The sequence below is a fragment of the Toxorhynchites rutilus genome, chromosome 3 (assembly GCF_029784135.1).
Source record: "Toxorhynchites rutilus septentrionalis strain SRP chromosome 3, ASM2978413v1, whole genome shotgun sequence".
Lineage (NCBI taxonomy): Eukaryota > Metazoa > Arthropoda > Insecta > Diptera > Culicidae > Toxorhynchites > Toxorhynchites rutilus.
Window position 1 is genome coordinate 36,826,625 of NC_073746.1, and position 20,763 is coordinate 36,847,387.

The 20,763-nt window shown below is 38.4% G+C and overlaps 1 protein-coding gene across 1 annotated transcript in view; it reads left to right on the forward strand.

Annotated features, from left to right (window-relative positions):
• Nucleotides 1-6,118: 6,118 nt before the first annotated feature.
• Nucleotides 6,119-20,763, forward strand: part of LOC129776840 (uncharacterized) — a 119,499-nt gene continuing 104,854 nt past the window's right edge. Inside the window, exon 1 of the mRNA XM_055782728.1 lies at nucleotides 6,119-6,771. Coding sequence (XP_055638703.1) covers nucleotides 6,633-6,771 — 139 coding nt within the window. The 5' untranslated portion in view covers nucleotides 6,119-6,632. The remainder of the gene's footprint in view (nucleotides 6,772-20,763) is intronic.

Genomic DNA, 20,763 nt, shown 5'->3' on the forward strand with positions numbered 1-20,763 from the left:
CATACGATGAAAACAAAGCCCAACTGGCGGCAGCGAAAACGAAAAGTGAAATGATTACGTTTTGGCTCTGGTCGGCCTAGGAAAACCTGATTGCTTCAGTGGAAATTGAATCTTAACCGAGATATACATAGGTTTCACTAGGTCTACTAGGGTACTCATCCTCAGATCGTGAGCGTATCCAAGGAAAAAAAAATTATGCCGAGATTTGTTGCCGTCGAGAATTATGCTAACGGTGAACTAGGCTGACCCGAGGAGAAAGTAATAAGCTCGGAGGGTCACGAATTATAGATTAGCGCTCGAATTGAACTAGGGCTACCGTGGTAAAATTAGTTTTCGATGAAAAATCGAAGGAAAACCATGATTGAAAAGATCACGCGAATGAACCTATACCATACAACCTTCTGGTCAATGACTCAACTTGCTGATACTTATCTCGACAGGGAAGAAAACAAGGGAAAACGAATTCTATTGAATCGAATTGCACCACAATTGGTTTCCTTTCGAAATTGCGTCGAAAATTAGAAACAGTTCAACTTCTATTACGAAAATAAACAACCGACCGCAATCTTGCCGTTTGATGATGGAACGGATGAGTGCTTTTTTCATATCAATTCATAAATTATCTCCTCGAATAGCCGACTCCGACTCGCCACAAGGAAAAGAATGTTCATCCCGAGCGAAGAACGAACAGAAATGATTACACAGCCACACCTTCCGAAACCAAGAATGGAAGAATGAGAACAAACTGATTATGATGTTCATTTCCAGCACCACTTTTTGATTGGAGCAATTTCCTCCGGGATTTTATCTATCCTCCCATTTCTCTCTCCCTCTCGCGGTGTATAGTAATCAATGCAATGCACTACTGGACCACGGACCCAGGATAGCAATTTCTAGATCGTTGATCTTAGCGGAATGCACGACATTGGAGTCGTGGTTTCAGTTACCGCATGTCTTCTTCTGTTTGGGGCTTTTTCTTGAATTAGATTAAACAGACCAACATTGGTTGAAAACATACACAAGTAATTACATCACTTCCTTATACACTCTGTCCAACTTCTCTAAGACCACTCTGATTCTACTTCGTTGCAACTCAGACAGTTACAATTTCAACAAGATACATTCATACATTGTTGAATGCTTACAATAAAGTATATTTAACGTCAATTTCGTTCAAAAGAGTTGTTTGTTTATTTATTGTGCTCAAATATGATAATTTCAGCTGTCCACTTTCTATAAGACCATTTCAAAATTCATAAGTATTATTAATGAAAAATGCAAAACGATCGGCTGATTTACATGTCAATAATTGGCAACCTTGCCATTTCGGCTAAAAACCTGGAAAATTCGTGTTGGAATATTATTTACCAAATACTGCTAAACGATTTTCTCGATATTGTTCCCATGTTTCCGAAATTTCGACCTTGAGCTCTTCAATCGTGGTGCACCGTTTTCCCTCAGTGTAGATTCTGCGTACAAGGATCCCCCGAAGATTTTCAACAGGATTCAAGTTTGGAGAGCGAGCCGGCCAGTCCAAAAAATTAAGTTTTTGGTCCTTAATTCATTACTCAGTTTCCTTGCTGATATGAATATGATATGTAAATTTTTTGTGACAATATCCACGCAAAAACGGTAGGATAGAGGATTCCAGAACATATATGTCATCATTGGGTAATGTGAAAGCTATCTTGAGCTTTCGGTTGCACAGAATCTCGGCCAAACCATGCACGAGCCTCCACCAAAATTCCTGGTTGAAAAATACTGTTCCTTCTATCGTAAATCACACCAGTACCCGTTAAAACCATGAGGACCATCAAAAAATTTTTTTGAAAAATTCTTTGTGTACCATGTCCCACTGTCGGTTCATGTGAGCTTTGGCAAAACTCAGACGTCTTCCGATGTAAGATGGTGTAAGATGAGGAGCTTTAACCTTATAAACCCTTTTTATGTGAGGATTTTTTGCCAAAACTTAACAAATTGTCACCCGAGTAACATTTAAATTTAAATATTGCTCCATTTGCATAAGCGATTTTGATTTTATTTTTATTTTATTCTTTATTTTTGAGACCTTCAGCCTCCTGGGCTGGTTCGTCTCAGAAAGTGATTTTGAGGTATTCGAAGCTATTTCCCGCTTATTCCGATCAGAGTGCTTCGATTTACATGCAGCTCTCTCCTTGTTACCGTATCCTTGAGGATTCGCCAAATAATTGAGCACTACTTGATGGGATCGTCCAATCCGACGAGAAATTTCTCTGACACCAACATTTTCTTGCTGAAATGCATCGATTTGGCTTTCTTTTCCCTCCGTTAGCACTTTTCCCTTTGCCATTTTCCAGATTTATTGATCAAAACAACTAAAACAACGGAACAATGTAACTGGTATTATAAAAACTTAAAATTCTCGAAAAATATAAAACCTTTGGTTTACGCTCAGCGTTTGCACACACATATGAAAATCATGCAGTGTATGTTAGTCACCAATACCAATACATAAGAATATAAGTTGAAGCATTGTTTGTTTACCATGGCACAAAGCGGCCAGATCATCACCTGGTCCTATAGAAGTTGGACAGAGTGTAGTGAAAATGATTATGCCAATGTTTATTACATCGTGGTAGAAGAATTTTACCTCAGTGCACATCCGCAGGATTCTCCACAAGAAGTTTTTGTGAAGTTTGCTAATTATTGGATGTACTTCTTTTGTAATTTTCGTCGAAAAATTGCTGAAGTTGTTTTTCTGTCATACAAAGAGTCGAAATTGTTACCGTTAACGCTTGCATTAAAGAAATGAACAAATCGCGGAAAAATAAAGTTAGGACATAAAGCAAGGTGATTTTCGTAATCTACGCTTTATTTTCTATTTTTCTCTTCATAATCACCGTAACGTTCGAGGCATTTTTCATAGCGTGGCACGAGTTTTTCTATTCCGAGGGGGTGGAGTGTCTAACCACCATAGAAACATTTATTGCACCCTAAAATCTTCACATGCCAAATTTCGTTTCATTTGCTTGATTAATTCTCGAGTAATGCCCATATGAGAGGGGGGAGGATATCTAACCACCATTGAATCATTTATTGCACCCTAAAACTTCCAGATGCCTAATTTGGTTTCATTTGCTTGATTAATTCTCGAGTAATGTAGAAATTTGTGTTTCATTTGTATGGCAGCCCCCCTTAGAGAGGGGGGAGGGGTCTCAAACTATCATGAAAATCTTCTCCGGCCCCAAAAACCCCTACGTACCATTTTTCATGTCGATTGGTAGTTTCCGAGTCCATAAGAATCAGACAGACAGAAATCCATTTATATATATATATATATATATATATATATATATATATATATATATATATATATATATATATGTGTTGTGTTGTGTTGTGTTGTTATGTGTTGTGACACAAATACAATAACAATTGAAATACAAAAAAAATATTCAAAAAAATATTAGATATTTTCGTACCGCGCAGTTCTCTAAATTTTCTGAAAAAGAATCACAAATACAAAAAAACACACGCGAAAATATTAAAACATAAATTTCTTTTTTAATTTCTCAAAATTAAAAAAAAAATGGCATGCAAAAATTTAAATGTATATTTTTCATCATAGATCCTACACTCTGTCCAACTTCTATGAGACCAGGAGATGATCTTGCTGCTTTGTGCTATTGTAAACAAACAATGCTTCAACTTATATTCTAGTGTATTGGTATTGGTGACTACTATACATTGCATGATTTTCATATGTGTGTGTGCGAGCGCTGAGCGCCAACCAAAGGTTTTGTATTTTTCAAGTGTCATGTTTCTATAAGACCAGTTACATTTTTCCGTTGTTTTAGTTGTTTTGATCAATAAATCTGGAAAATGCCGAAGGGAAAAGTGCTCACAGAGAGAGAAGAAAGACAAATAGATGCTTTTAACCAAAAAAAAAAAATGTTGTTATCAGAAGAAATTGCTCGTCGGATTGGACGATCCCTTCAAGTAGTGCTCAATTATTTAACGAATTTTCAAGGATACGGTAAGAAGGAGAGAGCTCGACGTAAATCGAAGCTCTCTGACCGGGATAAGCGGGAAATAGCTAGATCAGCTTCGAATACCTCAAAATCGCTTATGCAAATGAAGTAATATTTCAATTTAAATGTTACTCGGGTGACAATTCGTCAAGCTTTGGTAAAAATCCTCACATAAAGAGGGTTTAAAAGGTTGAAGCTCATCACAGTCGGACATGATATGTTGTGACAAAGAATGTTTCCAAAAGAATACATTTTGCTACATGTTCTGGAATCCTCTCTCTTACCATTTTTGCGTGGATATCGTCACAAAGCGAGGAACTAAGCAATGGATTAAGGACCAAAAACTTAAATTTTTGGACTGGCCGGCTCACTCTCCAGACTTGAATCCTGTCGAAAACCTTAGGGGATCCTTGTACGCAGAATCAACACCGAGGGAAAACGGTACACCACGATTGAAGAGCTCAAGTTTGCAATTTGGGAATCTTTTTTTTTTAACGAAATTGACGTTAAATACACTTTATTCTAAGCATTGCACAATGTATGAATGTATCTTGTTGAAATTCTAACTGTTGCAACGAAATAGAATCAGGGTGGTCTTATAGAAGTTGGACAGAGTGTATGGTAAACCACATAGGGGTTCAAGAAAATAGTCAAAATTGGTATTCTTTTTTTTGGTATTCTTTTACAATTTTTTCCATAGTTGGGGCACTTTTACTCCCTTACCCAGCCAGGCCTTTTTCATTAAATCCTACGTTTATTAAGCTCTTCACAAAGAAGCTTCGACGCCCTTTTGGTCGGACCTGGCTTCGGCCCATTATGCAAAGAGAACATTGGGCCAGTCGAAGATAAACGTTGTACGGAGAACCATCAACCCTCCCAACGCACACAGCAGCGACCGATAGAAAAATTCTGGGCGAACCACAACCGAATCTCACCAATAATTTCGTGGCAAAAACAGAGAAGCACTCTATCGCCAATGCCACGAAAGAGCAGAAGAACACCGGCCATTGCTAAAGTTCTGGTCAACTGCCTACGAGACGTCGAAGCATTTTTGTAGAAGGCCTATTAATCGTAGGGTTTGATGAAAAATTGTTCCATCGAATTTTATTTGTAGCTTTTTCCATCGCCATCAGAAACCAGTCACATCCAATAATACTGCCAACAATAGGTGCAGACGTAACCTTCTAATAGTGCCAATTTCGTCGGCACGAATACATAATCTAAACCAAAACGTTTGCGGATTAACGGAATACATCCGTTTCACATAATACCATCGAGAAGTTCACAGCGCAATGGTTTCCTCTCTTCTAAAGAATCAGAAAATTATAACACCATCAATTTGATCTCTTTCTCCTCAAGAGAGGTTAAAGATCTCATTTCCCTAGATGAATAAAAATGCCACTTTTCAGAAATAATTACATTATTTCTTCGATTCTTTGTCCTCTTGCTATTCCACTGGGGTCGATAGGAGCATAGAAATATCGCTAATTAAAACCTTACGTATATACCCAATCATTTCACAGCTGGTGCAATCAATTAGATCCTCCACTCACTTAATTAACCGCTGCTCACGCCAGACAATATCGCACAATGGGACCACAGCAATTGGACCCGTGATTTGTCATCGCGCGGTCAAAGCGCGCTGTTTTGATTCCCTGCAGTTTTTAACTGCTTTCCGCTTCATCGAAAGCATTCACGTACACGCGTCAAAATGAATTTTCCCCCATTAAATTCAAGAACCGTTTCCACAGACGGACACCCCGCGCAGAATTTCGTCCGATCTCAAGCTGACCACTGCAAATGGTACGGCGCTCCACAGATCGCAGCTGATTTGTTATTCTCATCTCTCTGCTTCACCTTCACCTTCATCACCTTTCTCGTTCCCGTTTTTCCCGCTGTGTTTTTGGTGTTTTCTGCCTTTTTTGTGCTCTCCCCCCCCCTCGAATCCACCCGATCGGTGCGAACCGTGGCAACATCAGACAACATTTATGCTGCACTCAGCCGCACACCCCGTGTGATGAGAAGAAGCTCCACGAAGAGAGCGTCGTGTGCGAAGCCTAAAGTTAGTGGGGCGAGACCATCAACACTCGAACCCGGCCGCGCGAAGTTCCATCAAGTCAGTTCCAGGATGGTTGCCGACTCGTGCAGAAGCAGACCGGACGCAGAGCGAACGTGATACAATAATTTGCTTCGATCCGCGCGGAGACCCGGTTTTTTTTTCGTTATCCGTTGTGAGCTTTTGTTGTTGTTTGGTAGTGTCAAGATCCAGAAGGGAGCAAGTAAGTAAGACGATACGTCTGGTCCCGGATGACGATGATAGCACTGGAATAGCGGGACCAAGCAGAGCAAACTGGCGGTGGTGTGTACGGTTACAAATTAAGGGACTTTGTCATTGCAGCGCGAAGGATTAATTGGAAGGGTTCGTCGCTTGTGCTTCCCCGTTGTTACCAAACGAGTTCTCGGTTGTGCTTTTTTCCCGCAACAGTGTGAATAAAAATTCTGGTTAGTCGGAAGAAAAATTATGTGAAAAGTTGCTTCTCTGAACCGAGGAAAATATAACAAAATAAGTGTGAGCGAGTGTTTCCTTATCGTAAGTTCATCGTGTTCTGATATTCAAGAAGCATGATATTTTCGAGTGATCGGATTCTCGGGTGTTTTCCGTCAGTAATGCATAATTTGATGTTAACTGGCTTGACGCTGTTGATGTTGCTGGATGGTGCTGTTATAGCCTCTGGCGAGGAATCTCCAGCACAGGATTTCGGTGAGTACATTTGTACATTTGCATTCACGTTCAATGAAAAGGAGGTGCAATTCAAAAAACTGCACAGAGGTTGTATGTTCAACATCATGTTGACTACTCGAAAAATCTCAGTTTACGTATTTTCTAATTATAATTTCTGAAAATAAATTTACACAACAAAATGCTTGTCCTCCGATGATCTTCATTGTCATTGCAGGATACAATACTGTCTCCGTGAACCTGTGGTGTAGGATAGCAGGGGGTAAAATGCCCACCTTAAGCAAATAAGGCTCAAACGTGTATTTTTACTACATTATTCATTGTTTTTTCACATCAAAAACGTAACCACGTCTGTTTCCTTTGTAGTTATGTGTACTAAAAAAATTACGAATAGGGAAAACAAATAAAAATGATGAAAATTCTACAAGATTATATAGTATGCATTTCTAAAACAGACGGGGTAAGATGATCTATATGGTGTCCAAAACGCACCACAACAACGGATCGAAATGTCAAACGACTTCGAAGCATATCTTTTGGTTAAATCTTTATTCGCTGTACATACCCAGCTTCGGATAAGTTTCTCAACTGCTACACCCAAACTAGCGTTGGTAGAAAACATGTCATCTTCACATGTCAAAAGATGCCATTTCCTGTGCATGAGAGTCAAATGCGCAAATAATGAGCTATTTAAAAAGCTTAAAAATGGTTTGTATGTATGCGATCAGACATCTCTTTCTGTTTTCTTTTCTCTTTTCATTTGAGATTGTGCAAAAAAAAAAAGTCCATACGACGTCAATGGGGATCGGACCAAGGCCGGCTGGAATGCAAAGTTACTTTACACGACCACGCTATCCATATAGCTGTCAGCGCTATTATAAAGGAGCGTGATAATATTACACCTCATCATAAAATGAAGTTGGAAGATGTTTTCTAAGACGATAAAGAAGAACATGAACGAGAATATATCTTTCTCTGTCTGGGCCGTGTTTTCGGCAAACTATACGAAAAGCTTTCATATGCTTTCATTTAAATGTGTCTCCTGTTCCGCTCCCTCATATCGATTCTAGCATATATATTATACAAATGATATACATGTATTGGGGAGTAGAACATTTTATGTTATCTTTCAGCTCATTTAATGTAATAAATCGGGATGCCAGAACATGTGCTGAAAATTAACTTTGGGTGTAGGAACGTCAGGTGCTCTCGTATTCTCGAGCCTTTTTTGTTGTCGAACCAGAGACTCCGATAACACTCACAGTGAACTAGCTCTTCGTAGTGGAGCGATTTGGCCCATCATGACTTGATTGAGAAAATCGCATTGCAAATATGAATTGAACTTTTAACATTTGTTGATTCAAACTCATTCGAGAGCTTTAGTAATATTTGAGAATGTATGGAAGTTTCCATAATCTAAATTAGTCTTATAATGCTTCAAAAGTCTTATGGTAGAAGCGGCTGAAGTTGCATTAACACTAGAACTACCGACGTTTGATGTATACCTAGTTTTACCGCACCCGTCAAATTGACGGATTTCTGATAAGAGCTTTTGTTGTATTTTTTGACTTAGTTTATGTTAACAAAAAGATGTGATTTGACAAAAACAACATCTAATATAATACTTTGTGTGTTTATAATAAAAAAAAATAAACAAAAACGGTTTATATTTACATTTATTTGTCTACAAAAACATGTTATTCTGGATGAACACTTGCCACAAGCGTGTTTGTTGCATGTATTGCAAGTATAAATCACTCTGTTTTTGTTGCACAATTGTATTTGGCAAGATTTTCGTTCTTGAGGTCTTATAGCTAAGTTTTCTGTAGTACAATACATTGCTTTGTTTGGTTGTTTTTTGGAGGAAGCTTGTTCTCTGCGGCACTTATATTCATTGGAAAGTTCTTCTGCCAATTGAAACAAGAATTAGTTCCTGGTTATGTTCCCATCAGAAGTCTCTTTGTATAAAATCCAAGTCCTGCCAAGTCCAAAATATTGTAGAACACTTACAATGGCCATCTACGAGACCCTGCTTTTACACTATATTAGCGTGCCATCTGGTCGACTGCATCTACTCCAAACTTGATATGATTGTAAAACGATACAATTTCAGGTATTTGTTTTTTGCGAGGTTAACTTTTATAAATTGTCAGAATAATATTATCTGATTTGTAGAGTTTTGTAGAGTAAAGAGCCATGTTATCTTTCACTACTTTAGCTGTTCCAGGCAATTCTATTCTATTTGATCACACAGTTCCAACAAGACTTGTTTTTTTGGCACGTGGTTTTTTGCGAGTTCCATATTTGTAAAAAAAATTATCTGTGGTGATACTTCTTCCACAGTTCACACAATTGCTTGGTAGATTCAATACTACAAATTCGCTCAATGGTACCCCTGATGGTCTAAGTTCATCTTTACTCAAGTAGGGGAAGCCATTTATAAGGTATTAACTCTTCACGTCTACCAAAATTTGATTCCGAAGTTGTTCGATTTATTTGGCATATACTGCAGAAATCTGCATCTTTCCTTTGTAGGAAACAGTTGCTCGTCTATTGTTTTATTTTGATCAGGTTCGTAACAAGCTTGGCTGTTCTCAATGAATGATTTGCACGTTTCAGAAACTAATCCAAATTTATCAGTTTGTAATCGAGCATTCCGTTCGCTTTTTTTGTCGAAACGAATGAATCTCATGATTTCTGAAAATCGATTTCTGCACATCGTTTCGTGAAAAAAAGAAGATCCTCATTTTTTGGACACAAAAATACACGTTATAACAATGGAATAAAATTATCATTTTTTAATCTCTTGGTTTTGCAAACTCAAATAGAAAAGAGTCTGTCTTTTACTCTCAGTTAGACTCCTATTCAATATCGTCCTGTGGACAAGCCTCATTTATTCTTTCATAACAGTGTTGTTATCATAGAGTGATCATACTTTCTCTATTGTTTACAGTCTAAATTTCCTAACTACTCCGAACTTCAAACATATCGGAGAACTATTGTGCGTATACTGCACGAAATTGCATGTCTAATTGAATGCAAACATGTATTGATGTGAATGGTGGACATGGATAGATTGTTATAAACTTTGAAATTGCCAGATCCGTCAATTTGACGGGTCTCGGTAGAAATAGGTATAGATGGTACTGATTATGGAAGTGAAAGCCGATAAACAGAAATTGAATATGAATAAAAAACTATCCTTACATCTCAGGAAAAGTCATCATAAAATGTTAGGAAAACACATAAAAATTATATAAAATTTGTGACCATGAAATTTGAAATCCGTCAAATTGACGGTTTCGGTAGTTCTAGTGTTAAATCAGGCAGTTTTTCATACATTGCTATATTTCAAAGCAAGGTGAGGTTTTTTGTGCTAGTATATATTTAGTAGTATTTACGATGAGAAGTTATGAGCATCGAAAAATCCTGCCAATTACTTCATTTTACATGATATTTCAAGGAGATGCGTTTTACCTCGACGGTGCGTTTTACACCCAGTTCCCCTAATGCATATCTTTTGATTCACGAGTCATCAAGTGTGTACACTATACTGCGTTTCACAACTATAGAATCACTCATTTTTTTCTGAGTTTCTAGAGATATGTAAAAAGTCGGTTGAATTGAAGTATATAGTGTAGGATATAACAACTATCTTCATTTAAAAGACTGGCCATTTGAACTTTATTGTTGTGTTTAGGCGCGAAACATTCAAAAAACAAAAATTCCAGTGTTTCATAACTATAGAACCAGATGAAAATACTCTCACTCCTATACAAAATAAACGTAAATTTCACATGAATTTCAATAAGTTTCTAATTCGTGGGTTATCTTTAATTCTCAATCAGTTGAAATAACCCATTCGGGGTGGATTCGACCATGCTGCGCCATGTTGTAGTGTGTATCTCGTTCTACGCAGAGGATATTATTCGTTTAAGCTCTTCAATACACTCATACTGTTTGTAAACTGCATCCACTATTCATAAAATCCGGAAAGTCAAGGCGTGAATAGCGGCTCCAATTCTAGACTGTTCAGCTTGTTTCCCAGATCAAAACCCTTCCAAGAACTTATGAGGAGATACAAATGAAACACAAATTTCTGCAATACTCGAGAATTAATGAAGCAAATGAAACCAAATTAGGCATATGGAGGGAGCTGCCATACAAATGAAAGACAAATTTCAGCATAACTCGAAAACTAATCAAGGAAATGGAGCCAAATTTGGCATGCGAAGGTTTTAGAGGACACGAAACGTTTCTATGGTTAATATATACTCCTCCCTTTTCTCTTGGGGGGTGGAAGGGTTTACTGGGGGTTACCATAGAAATGAAACTCAAATTTCTGCATAACTCGAGAACTAATCAAGCGAATGGAACCAAATTTGGCATATGGAGGTTTTAGGGAGCAATAAACGTTTTATGGTGGTTTGACACTCCTCCCTCCTCTCTAAAGAGGGAAGCGGGGGTGCTGAACAACTCGAGAACTAATCAAACAAATGGAATTACACTTAGCGTATAGAGGTTTTGGGGATCGATTAACGTTTCTATGGTAGCTCGACACTCCTGCTCCCTCTCTAAAGGGGGGCTCCCATACAAATGAAACATAAATTTCTACATAACTCGAGAACGAATTAAGCAAATGGGTCCAAATTTGGGATATGAGGGTTTTTGGGTACGAGAAATGTTTCTATGGTGGTATGACACCCCTTCCCCCTCTGGGAAGGAGAGGGGGTCTCATAAAAATAATGCACAATATTCCAACCAAACATGACAATTGAAAATTTTCGGAAAACTCTGAAGGAAAATGGGAAAATTCGAAAAATTCAATCCACATGTGTTCTACAATTAAATATTGACAAGCGTTGTCAGACCATTTGCGTTAACGGAATTGATCTTCCTTCGAAAGTGGAAATGGATTTTAATGTGATAAATCACACTCCTATATCGTCTTCCATCTTTGTAAATAAAAATGGATCACCGAATGTGTTGATAAGAGCAAAATTCGAAAAAGGAATTGCCCGATTTAGGGCTGTCTGAATTTTATCATATTTTCTGTATCAAACATTTATTCCATCCATGGAATCCCAGATCATCTACGCTCCGATTCTATTCCGCCGATATTTTCGGCAGAATATGGGAAAGTTAGATCTGATAAAATGTTCTTTACTGACGGTTCATTCATAAACGGGTCCACTGGCTTCGGCATCTTCAATGAAAATTCCAGTGCCTCTTTCAAACTCAAAGATCCTTGTTCCTTGTATGTCGCTGAACTGGGTGCGATATACTACGCACTAGGGATCATTGAAACATTGCCCATCGACCATTATTTTATTTTTTCAGACAGTCTCAGCTCAATAGAGGCAATTCGTTCAATGAAAGTTGATAAACGCTCATCTTATTTCCTAACAAGAATAAGACATCTATTGAGTGTTTTGGTCGAAAAATTATTCAAGATTACCTTAGCATGGGTTCCCTCTCATTGCTCGATTCCGGAGAATGAGAAAGCGGACTCGCTAGCTAAGGTGGGCGCTTTAGAAGGCACACTTTTTGGAAGGCAAATTGCTTATAATGAATTTTTCCACATTCCTCGTCAGTATATGCTCGTAAGTTGGCAGCGCATGTGGAGTGGTGATGAGTTCGGTCGTTGGTTACACACGATTATCCCTAAGGTCTCGACGAGTGCATGGTTCAAGGGATTGAATGTAGGTCGTGATTTCATTCGCGTGATATCTCGGCTTATGCCCAATCACTACAACCTAAACGCGCATCTCTATCGCATTGGGCTCGCAGCAAACAATCTTTGTGATTGTGGCGATGGCTACCACGACATCGAGCATGTTGTCTGGTCGTGTATCCGGTTCCATGCTGCTCGCTCTCAGCTCTCTAGAGCACTGAGAGCACAAGGCAGACAATCGGATATCCCCGTCCGGGATATCTTAGGTAGCCGGTGTCCTGATCTTCTGCTTCATCTATACCTGTTCCTCAGAAACGCCGATGTCAACGTTTAATGATGTTTCCTTCGTTGTGTCCCCGTTTCATATCCCTCCTATCCGATCGATAAACTTTTACTTAGTCGCGGCAATACATACACACACTCTTTACAGATGCACGGGCCGAAGGTTGTGCAGTCCACTGATCATTCAACAAGAGCCAAAGGTTGTACCGCTCATGACAACTCTACACGAGCTGATGTTTGCGCCGGCTAGTGACCATTCTATCCTGGATTCCTCGAGTCGAGAAGACGCACCACGCTAGAAATGGGGTACAGACTAGGGGGCGTTGCTGATTAATGGTCAGCTGCATCCCAAAAGGAAGTATCCCGTGTCGGGCACAGGTACAGAGCATTGGAGACAGCAACATCACAATTACGAAAACACTTGTAATACTAACCTCGAGCCAACCGCGAGTAATCGGTTACATATTACTAACATAGTTATAAGGCAAACATTGTCGAAATAATGAACTTCCGGCCCCGTCAGGTTGAAGCCATATGAGCCTTAATAAAAATATATATTTTGGATAAAAAAAAAAATATTCCATTTAACGGAGAAACAGGTTATTTGCAAGTGGATGAAATATCTTGCACGAGAATTGTGTCTGAAAATAATCTGATATTATTATGTCGAGTTTGGGTAGAAGTAGGGGAACCGTGGGTAATACGGACAGAGGGGGCAATATGGACAGGAGGTTGATTTGTATAGTTACATTTTGAATTTCAGATTTCTGTTAATGACCACCTTCACACCTTCTGCATGATAATCTATAATATTTAGGCCACCCTATGGCAATGAATACTGAACAAAAGTGGAAAAGGGAAACAAATGGATGGAAACAAGTGGATGTCATTTTAGCTTTTTCGATATTAAGCATTTTGAGTGGTTTAATATCAAAATTCAAGTCACTGATGGTTATATTTCGGTTTGTGAGATATCACAGAGATATCGTTTATATGTGCGGAAAAGTAAATTCATTTTGAGTAGAAAATTTAAATTATTGGAATAATTGTACTGGTGGGGTAAAACGGACAGTTCCCAGTGGGAGTGAGATGGACTGTGAAAAGTCTGTTTTATCTATTCCTAAGGAATGTCCTGCGTCTATAAATTGAAATCAAATCGTCAAATGTGGACTGTTTAGAAGCTGCCTGTCCGTTTATACTGCCGATGGATTGGTGGTGGATTAATTCAATTTGTTGATGATGTTCCGACCTTGGTTGAATAATATTATTCCTCTCGCGATCGATAAACCTCTACGCTTCATATATTACAAACCTGTCCATATTACACCCACTACATGTCCATTATACCGGCATCGAAAAAAATGTTGTACTTTTCGATTTGTTTTAATTTCAGTAAAAAACATTGAAAAACACTTTTTTCTAAAATATTTGACCAACTAGGTAGAAAAACAGTATTCTGAATTGCAAGAAACTGCAACAAAGTTTTGGGAAACATGAGTTCCCAAAGATATAATTGAAGTTCTTCTTAAAATGTCCGTTTTACTACCACCTCCCCTACTGAATTTTATAGTAACAAATAATTTTAGAGGGTAGGTTAGAAGATCAATCGAACGAAAAACAAATTTAGGGTGTGACGAAGTTTGCCGGGTCAGCTAGTAATGAAATAAATGGATAGTAAGAATATTCTTTGTTTTATTTGTTCAGAGAGAGAAAGAGAGAGAAACAGAGAAAGTGGAGAGGGGAGAGAAGAAAGTGGAGAGGGGAGAGAGAGGGAGAGAGAGGGGATAGAGAGAAACAGAGAGAAACAGAGAGAGTGGAGAGGGGAGAGAGAGGGAGAGAGAGGGGAGAAAGAGGGAGAGAGAGGGAGAGAGAGGGGAGAAAGAGGGAGAGAGAGGGGAGAGAGAGAGATGAGAGATGAGAGAGAGAGATAGAGAGAGAGAGAGAGAGAGAGAGAGAGATGAGAGATGAGAGAGAGAGAGAGAGAGAGAGATGAGAGATGAGAGAGAGAGAGAGAGAGAGAGAGAGAGAGAGAGAGAGAGGGAAAGAGGGAGATAGAGAGAGATGAGAGATGAGAGAGAGATAGAGAGAGAGGAAGAGAGAGAGAGAGAGAGATAGAGAGAGAGAAAGAGAGAAAATGAAAACAAAAAATATTTTTATAGTTCATGTGATAGAGAGATGCATACAGATTGTGTTCATAAAAATTAGACATAAATCGGTTCAATGGAACTTCAGATATCATGTACGGCTCAAAAAACCGCGTTTGAAATTAATTGTTATGGCTGTGCTAGATTAGATACCGCATCACGAAAATGACTATGACTCGATAAATAATGGGATTTTCGAAAATAATCTTCTTGGGTATATTCTTAAGAAAGATTTTTATTCGAATTTCTGGACTAGAATACTGTCTCAAGCTTACTGAGACGAACCAGCCCAGGAGGCTGAAAGTCTCAAAAATAAAGAAAAAAAAAATGTCTCAAGCTTTCTTTTTGTGAGTGTCTTCAAAACCCTAGAGTCTTCCTAAATAGTCTGAAATAGTGAATTAACATTCCCGAATTTTTCATTTCAATGCGAAGTCATTCCGGAAGCAATATGCTTGTTCAGATTGGTCATCGCATGTTGACATCACATACACACACAGTTCGATGTAGAAATCAAATACACGTTGCATCGGCCACGGTTATGACTTGTCAAAGTCTTTCCAACGCTTGATTGTCGAGAAACGGAGTTTTTTCGAGTGTCTGCCCATTCAACCAAATAGAAGTTAAAAAACTAAATTGGGTCTTATAAATGACTAAGGTATGATATTTTCCAAATAAATGGATTTTTGAATATATGACGTTGTATTGCTCTCAACATTACGCTATATGAAAATTGAACTTAACAACTTAACTTAACGACGATCAGCTGAGCGTTTGTACGATCAATGCAGAACACAACGTCATAAAAACGCCGACCAATCGCTTTCGAAGTGTTTGTCTGCAAACACTCAATGCTTTTCATTGCATGCTATTATCTTTGAAATGAAAGCAAAATCTAAACCTCTGTTCAAAACAGTACCCATACACACTTTCATCGACAAACTTGTACACGGATAATGATGATTGAGTTATGAAATCGTATCACGAATCTGTGTGTTGTTTTAGATGCTCTGCTGCTGAAGGCATCACGGCAAGTAGTGCGAGCATGCGAGCCATTTTATTATGATTGCGTGTGAAGATGTTGATTGGAAAATTGATTCGTGGAAATGATACGAATAAGATAGATATTGAACGTGTGAACAATATCACGCAAGTTAATCCTCTAGACATTCTTCTCGCGGGTTTGTTGAATTGTTTTGATGTATTTCCAATCAATCACAATAAACTTTCATTTTCAAGATAACTGTTTCACCAACTAATCAGTAACATGTGCACTCATAAACAAATCAACCGTGCATCATGAACCTGAGTTCATGATGTGTGTGCAGCAGATGCAATAAGTCATACTCGATTAAATCTTCTAGTTGTGAAACTTCAAGATCTGAGTGCAAAACAAAGGCGTTGCAAAAGTAGGAATCAGATTCGTAACACATGCGAATAACACATGCGAATGAATCGAAACCATTGATGACGGTAATACAGGAAGCATATCTGATTTTATTGACCTATAACACATTTCATGGTCTATTTCAGCTTTATTCGCTTATTTATGGACCCACGTAGCGAATTGAGCAGCACACAATTTTCATAAATTCACTAAATCACATTTACAACAGTGTTACTTCCTTTCACTGCTCTCTTCACGCCTGGATTCTCCGAGATCCAGCATCACTCCCAGGTGGATTTGGTTCAAAATTGCTTCCATATTTGATTGCTTAATTTGGGCGCGAAATGCTCTGCACCAACGGCAGCAGCAGCAGTGAGAAGCAAAACAGGAAAGACTTTAGTCGGTCTCTGAGAATAAGGCTATTGTGGCGTGGGAGATGGTTCCTCGCATAGTCATCTTTCTATGTTTATTATGTTCGCGCGATGGAAACGGTTATTATGCGCGGAGCTGAGAGGCATGTGATATATCACGCGATTTTAAGGTTGGAACTGTTCATTTTTTTGAACCATTTGGTCACCTTGCACCATGTGTCTTCGACGGTAAATATAAAACACTGAGGAATTGTTGTTTACGAAACATAATTAAGCTGAATGTTATTAATTTTGGTTCATTACCGTGGTAATAATGGTAATCGTCGTTTCATCATTAAAACAAGCACCACAAATCTCTCTAGAGTGCTACACTTTACGGTCATCGTGAACGGTCCAGCGGTGTCTCGAACGGACAGCCGGAATGTTTTGTGTACGGAAGTAAAGCCGTATAAAGCATTCGGAAAACGAGACGCAACGGCAAAACCACTGTGTCAATGTCAGAATAAATTGCCCACCGAACAAGTGGCTCATTAGAGAGAATTTCGGTGGTCCATTACAAGCTGGCTTCCTCTATTTCTTCTATTGACGGAAATTTTTTTACGATAGAATTGTCATGGGAAATAAACATTTATATTTGATGTCGGACAAGATTGTACATGCTGGGGGAAGCACAATTAAATGGATAGGGAGGATTGCAACATGTTTTCAGTCGTGTCTGAGCATGAAACTGAAAGAGAAATTCAATCATAAAATGTACACAAAATATATAACATCAACATACTTCACGAATTAATTAGAGGAGTAGGTCATTAATCATGTGTCGAATGTTGATCTACTGATAATTCTTCTCAACAGTTTCACAGGGCCCCACAGAGCTGTTCAACCAGACAGATAGTTAAGTGTGAAAAACAACCGAAATTATCGCCCTGGCTCAATGACCCCCGGATGGGTTGAGACGACCGCAATGGGCATAATCACCTCGAATTCGACCCTCTGATATTGGATCGAAGCCCAAAAAGGAGCGCGAGAAGCACAGATGGAAAGCATAATTTCCGAAAGGCTACACGGAACGAAAAGAGAGCAACAAATCAAATCGATAAAAGAGCTCTAGGACTTGTGTTTTTCGGGGCGGGCATGACAAAAATGTTTTCTTGTTTTTTTTTTGTTTCTGGACATGCAATTGGTTGGTACCGCGCTGTACACATTCCAAGGTGCGCGAGCGAGGGCATATCGGCGAGACGCGGCCAGCGCATTTCGTTGGACACGCGCGGAACGAGATTCCAATTTAAGCCGCGCTCCACAGAGAGATGGCAAACAAATGGTATCAATTTTTCTTCCGAGCTGATCGATGTGTGAAAGCTGTGGTGCGCGTTAATAACAGTTTTTATTTCGCCGAACAACATTTTCAGCCAGCAGTCACACTAATGGGCCGTAAAGAGGGTCGATCGGGTTTTTCTGCGCGAGCGTTACCGGAACATGGGAAAAACAGTCACTCGTTTCACTATCGTTGGTCTAGTTTTAGCACATAAGCTGTTATTATCAACAGATAGAGAGAATGGGTTGTGCTTCTGTTCATAATTCAGTGATGCTTTTCCAATGGTTTTGATACTTAATTTACCAACCTGCTATGAATCAATAGTTCAGCAGTGCTAGGCAATCAATTCGAACATTTTTGAAGTTTCAATATTGATATATTCGAGCACATAAAATAAAAATTATATTGCGTTCTAACGATAAATATACCAAGCTTACACCCGAGAGGCGAGTTTGTGTATAATATATATCTCATAGCAATATTATGAGCAAGATAAGAGAGCGAAATAAGAGACACTTTGCAAATAGGCACGCATTACAGGTTTCACGATGTTCACGCTTTCGCACGCTCTCGCACGCTCTCAGAACTTTCCGTGTATTATAAGTTCAATTGCATTTCATAATATGTTGTAATATTCTCGTGTACCGTACTAGTGGTTGTGTGGATAGCATCGTTGTCTTACAACCCAGCCGGCCTTGGGTACAATTCCAAGCTGACATTCAGTCTGAAAGAACTAGATGCCGACTGCTTACCAGGGTTACCATATCTACAGAATAATCTGTATTTATACAGATATTTCAGACTTTTTGAAACCAAGAATCTGTAGATACAGATTACAGATTTTTTTGGCTTTCATGCAGATTTACAGATTTTCTAAAATAACGATCCAATATTAGTTGTGGTTTGATCTCAATAAAAAACTCACGCAAACTCACCAATTTTATTCATATAGCATTCGAATCAGTCTGAATATGAATCATTTTATCATTCATATGTAGCGTACAGTAGTGCTTTCTCATGTTCAATATAAGGCGAAAAGATGCAAAAGTTTGCGTCATCGACTAGTTTTACAACAAATCAATAACACTGATTATCTTTTTCCTACAAGGGCACAATGAATACGTACTTCTGATAAGTATTTACTGAACAATGTTTTTATATTTATGTTTAAAAATATTTGCCATAATTCTTCTTCGTGTGACATCTTTCGCATGCAACATAAAAATTATTAGTTTGACTTCTTTCTCCTGTTATCTTCCTGTTTGAACAAACAGAACAATGCCTTTTACATCTACACAGTACCGCAATACATGGAGTTTTTCCATCAATCCTTTCCTCAAGCATGAATGACAACTTTCGTTAATATTGAGTACTGTCATCTATTATTCATAGTAGCACCATTTTGGTTCGTGAATAAGTTCACAAGACATTCAAATTCGTTTAGAAAAAATGTGAACTGATTTACTGTGGTGGCTGAAAGCAGACAAACGACCGTAAAGGGTTAATACAGATTTGAGAAAAAAAAACAGATAAAAAGATTTTTTGATACCAAAAACACAGATTTTATTGTGGCAACCCTGCTCACACTCTTAACACTTTAACCCATTTTGCGCCAACCGTTCTAAAAATCGAACAGCAACTTTGATGATTTTTCATGTCTTTGGACAGCAACCAAATGACGATGTTTTGGCATCAAACGATAGATTAGTTTATTGGCTACCACTTACCATAAATTTCATTCATTTTTGTATAACGTTATTAAACAGTAAATTCGATTAAAAGCAAGTATGTCTGGAAGGTGTTTTCAATTTCTTTAAAATAAAACCAATGGAATACAAAAATATGTGAACTTTTCTGCAGTACTACTTTGATAAATGAACACACATTGTGATGTAGGGCGAAATTCATTCGACTGAGCCTTTTACAGAAAATTAACAGTCGGGAAAATTGAGTGTTCGAAAAATCGAACGTCGGCCATAACGAACATTTTTTTTCTGCTGAATCAATACCAACATGTATCCTTCGCAGCGCATTCTGGGTTGTTTACTATGGAAGATGGAAGGTTTTCTCTTTTATTTGTGCATTTTCAATTGTGAATGTTTGTAACTATCAAATAAATGAACAAATATTGTCGAAAAGTTACATTTTTGTCCGTAATAACCTCAGGTGATCAATTTCGTTTGTAGAGGAACAGGAGTAAATCATTAGTACGTGGAACGATAATTCTAATGAGATTGCTGTTAGGAATATTCTTTCGCCGGAAATGGTGCACGATGTTAACGAACAAAAAACACGAGGTGGTCCTATGCGGCCATCTTTTTGTAGCCAGCATAGTAAATCATGAGCATAGACATCATAACCTGAAATTAAAAATGGAATGCTCCGCGCGATTCTGCAGCAATGATTTTAATTGCAAATCGCCAAGAAAGCTTCCGGATGGGTATCCAAATATCGCTTGCCAAAGAAAACTTTCCAACCCAATCAAATAACGTATATGACTCCAAACAGTAAACAATACGCGAGCCTCCAGAACGCGAGTTCTGCTTTATGCTGCCTACGCTCAATTTGCATTGGTTGGGATAGGGTTGCCAGAGCCCCGCAAAAAGAGCTAAATGATGATTATATTCACTCGTATAATAACCTCCCAATCTTCAATGCCATTGTTTTTTCCAGCGAATTTGTACTTTGCAGGTTTTGGAAATTGTTCAATTTTTTGAGAAATGGATGATCGGAAAGAAAAAAATCGTAAGCACTGACATTTTCTCATGCCTATAATAAAAATAACAGCGATAGCTTTCGTATGAATGAAATAGCTTACCGATAATAAGTTAAAACTACATGAA